General features: G+C 37.9%; 1 protein-coding gene across 1 annotated transcript in view; it reads left to right on the forward strand.

Annotated features, from left to right (window-relative positions):
* Positions 1 to 3,477, forward strand: part of ro60 (Ro60, Y RNA binding protein) — a gene marked incomplete in the record, with an annotated part of 27,463 nt that overhangs the window by 2,751 nt on the left and 21,235 nt on the right. The window contains 1 exon segment of the mRNA XM_014021711.1: positions 2,258 to 2,849. Within this exon segment, the coding sequence (XP_013877165.1) occupies positions 2,276 to 2,849 (574 nt within the window).

Genomic DNA, 3,477 nt, shown 5'->3' on the forward strand with positions numbered 1-3,477 from the left:
CATTAGCACCTCTAGTAATATATTTACTGAGAAAAATGGTGATGTGTTCAATACTTATTTTACCCGCTGTGTCTGATATTTTTCAAGGCAACCTCAGTCTGAATGTTTGTGTGTTTCATCCAACTTTTTCATCAGTGAGGTGGGGGTGAGCGGGTCGATTCAATAATCACACTAACTTTGACTCATGCTGTTTGAATCTTGTAGCTCCACACATCATCTACAGAACAGAAGTCCAGTTGCTTCATTGTTTATCTTTTAACTTTCCATTTCCTCGATGACCGTATCAATACTAAAGTTACTCAATCTKTAATTTTTTTTTAGCTCGGTTAGCACGTCACTCTGTTACAAAAATGAAATGCTGCACCGGAGCATCCAGTCAGAAGCAGGTTCAGATATAAACACTGAACTAAACAAGCTGGTCAGATAATTATTTGATCAGCTCTGACTGCACAGCAACTTCAGAATCAACATGTTATCATGTAGCATCTGTAGGCTACTTCTGTAAACAGTGTGTGATGTCACATCATCCTCTGAGCATCAGTGCTGTGGAGAGTTCACACTGGAGTGAAGATCATTTAAACTACAGTATGATGTGAACGTTCACACACACACAAAAATCAGATTTTTGCAAAAAATTGTAATTAAGCATTAAGACCTGCAGTGTGAACATAGCCATATTCACCCTGTGGACTGAAAACATTTAAAATCTTTATTGGTACACACAGCAGAGTTTTTGTTCATGTTTCCATTGCAACATTTTAATTTTTCTTTTTTAACCTTATTATTTTTGTATGGATGCATGCCAGGCGTTAATGACTTGTTCTTATTTAGTTTATATGCTTGTATTTAAAAAAGAATAAGCTTATATTGTAAGCAGTGTTAAAGTACCACAAAGTGATACTTGAATAAAAGTACAATTATCTTACCATAAAATTTCTTAGGTAAAAGTTAGTCTCCTCTAAGAATATCACTTCAGTAAAAGTCTTAACGTGTCTGATACTTTTGTACTTAAATATTAAAAGTAAAAGTATTGAGTAAAAATGAATGGTTAGATTTTCCGTATTGACATTTATTGGGAGGTGAGCTCCAAAAATACATTTTTCTAAAGGCCGAGATGACTATAATGTCGTAATAAAATGTCAGTGTCCTGCCGGAGTGTGACATGATTTGTGTCACTTGGAGCCCAATTTATCTGGATACAGTGTTGTATAAAGTACCTCAAAGTGATACTTGAGTAAAAGTACAAGTATCTTATCATAAAAGTACTTTGGTAAAAGTTAAAGTCTGCTCTAAAAATATTACTTGACTAAGTCTTAAAGTATCTGATATTTTTTGTACTTAAGTATCAAAAGTAAATTTCTGACACAAAATCTACACAAGTATTAAAAGTAAAAGTACTGAGTAAAAGTGAGCACTTAGATTTTCCAAAATGACATTTACTGGGAGGTGACTTCTCCAAAAAATTATTTTTTCTAACAGAGTGCAGCTGTGATGGGTTGTGTACAAGCTAATAGTGTGTCAGAATTGTATATATTTATATTTCTCATCCAACCACAATTAAATTCACTCTATCCAGGAGACAATTTATCAGGATAGTATTTTTTAAGTAATAACAACTCGGAATAAAATAGGAGTAACGACTTTCTACTTCTTACCTTTTWAAAAAATGTWGTGAGTAGAAAGTACAGATAATTGTGTAKAAACGTAATGAGTAAAAGTAAAAAGTACGCTGAAAAATAATTACTCAAGTAAAGCACAGATAACCAAAATTTCTACTTAAGTACAGTAACAAAGTATTTGTACTTAGTTACTTTACAACTCTGTCTGGATAGTATATACTGTATATTTTTTAACAATAACAAGCCGGAATGCAAACAAGCAAAAACTTTCTTGCCTTTTTTAAAAATATAAGGAGTAGAAATTACAGATAACTGAGTGAAAATATAAGGAGTAGAAGTAAAAAGTAGGCTGATAAATAATTACTCAAGTAAAGTACAGATAACCAAAATTTCTACTTAAGCACAGTAACAAAGTATTTGTACTTAGTTACTTTACAACTTTGGTTGTAAGTCACATGACTTGGGGGGGGTGGGGCAGTAGGATGAAGACGTTCAGGTTTAGTTTCTGCAGATCGTCTACCTGGTGAACACAGTGTTAAATATTTAATATTAATTCTATAACAGTAGATTTAATCGTATCTTTATCATCCCCTTGACAACTACACTCAAACCTACCTAACTTCTCTCTTTACACTCAGGCCTTCTTCACTGCTACGATGGAGCCTTCAGACAGCACAACCATCAACCACACGCTGAACCCCACCGGTGGTGGAGGACTGTGGGACGTCAGCGACAAGACTCGACTGTGCCGCTTCCTCTGTTTCGGTTCAGAGGGAGACATGTACACTGCCAGAGAGGAGGGCCGTGTCGGCATGGAGAACGCCGCAGCCCTGCTCTCCTTGCTCCAGGAGGGCCGGGGGTCCGAGGTGGTGGAGGAGATAAAGAGGTTCGCCCAGGATGGGCAAGCTGTAAGACTGGGCCCTGCCTTTTTCGCCTTGGCTCTGTGCTCCCAGCACTCGGAGCTGAAGACCAGACAGGCAGCGTTCAAAGCCCTGAAGGAAGTGTGTCGGGAGCCGGCACACCTGTTTTTATTTGTTCAGTTCAAAAAGGAGCTGAAAGAGGGCATGAAGTGTGGGATATGGGGTCGCGCCCTAAGGAAGGCCGTGTCTGACTGGTACAATGAGCAAGACGCCATGAGTCTAGCTGCAGCTGTGACCCGATGTAAACAGAGGGAGGGCTGGTCACACCAGGACCTGCTCAGGCTCGCCCACACCAAACCAGCCACAGATGGTGAGTTGGCAGAAGCCCATGTCACTCAAAGCTGCTCCTGTAGCAATGGGTGAAAATAAAACCCACTTACATCTCAGAAATTCAGGCTTGTGAGGCTCCTAAGTGTTAATCCAGACATGCATTTTAACTTCRGTACATCTGTGTTGTGATATGGGACATCTTCAACTACTCAGTTATGCATATTGAAAAATCTAGTTTTGATCCATCATAAGTTAAAAAAAATGCATTGATTTTAATGTTGTAACCATTTAAACCACAGATAAAAACTATTCTACAACCCCTGGCAAAAAGTATGGAATCACCAGTCTTGGATGAGCACTCATTCAGACATTTCATTCTGTAAAACAAACTCAGATCAAAAACATTATACAATAATAAGGTCATTCCAAAGTGCAACTTGTTGGCTTTCAGGAACACTGAAAGAAATGAAGAGAAAAACATTGTGGAAGTCAATGAATATTACTTTTATTGACCAAGTACAGGGAAAAAATGGAATCACTCAATTCTGAGGAAAAAGAATGGAATCACTCACATTGGAGGTAGAAAATAAGGACACACCCAGTCAATTTCCTTTCTCTAAATGGACACCTGGCTCAGATTAGATCTGCTCGTTAGTCTGCAGTTAAAA

This window comes from Austrofundulus limnaeus, unplaced genomic scaffold, assembly GCF_001266775.1.
Source record: "Austrofundulus limnaeus strain Quisiro unplaced genomic scaffold, Austrofundulus_limnaeus-1.0 Scaffold302, whole genome shotgun sequence".
In the NCBI taxonomy this organism is placed as follows: Eukaryota; Metazoa; Chordata; class Actinopteri; order Cyprinodontiformes; family Rivulidae; genus Austrofundulus; species Austrofundulus limnaeus.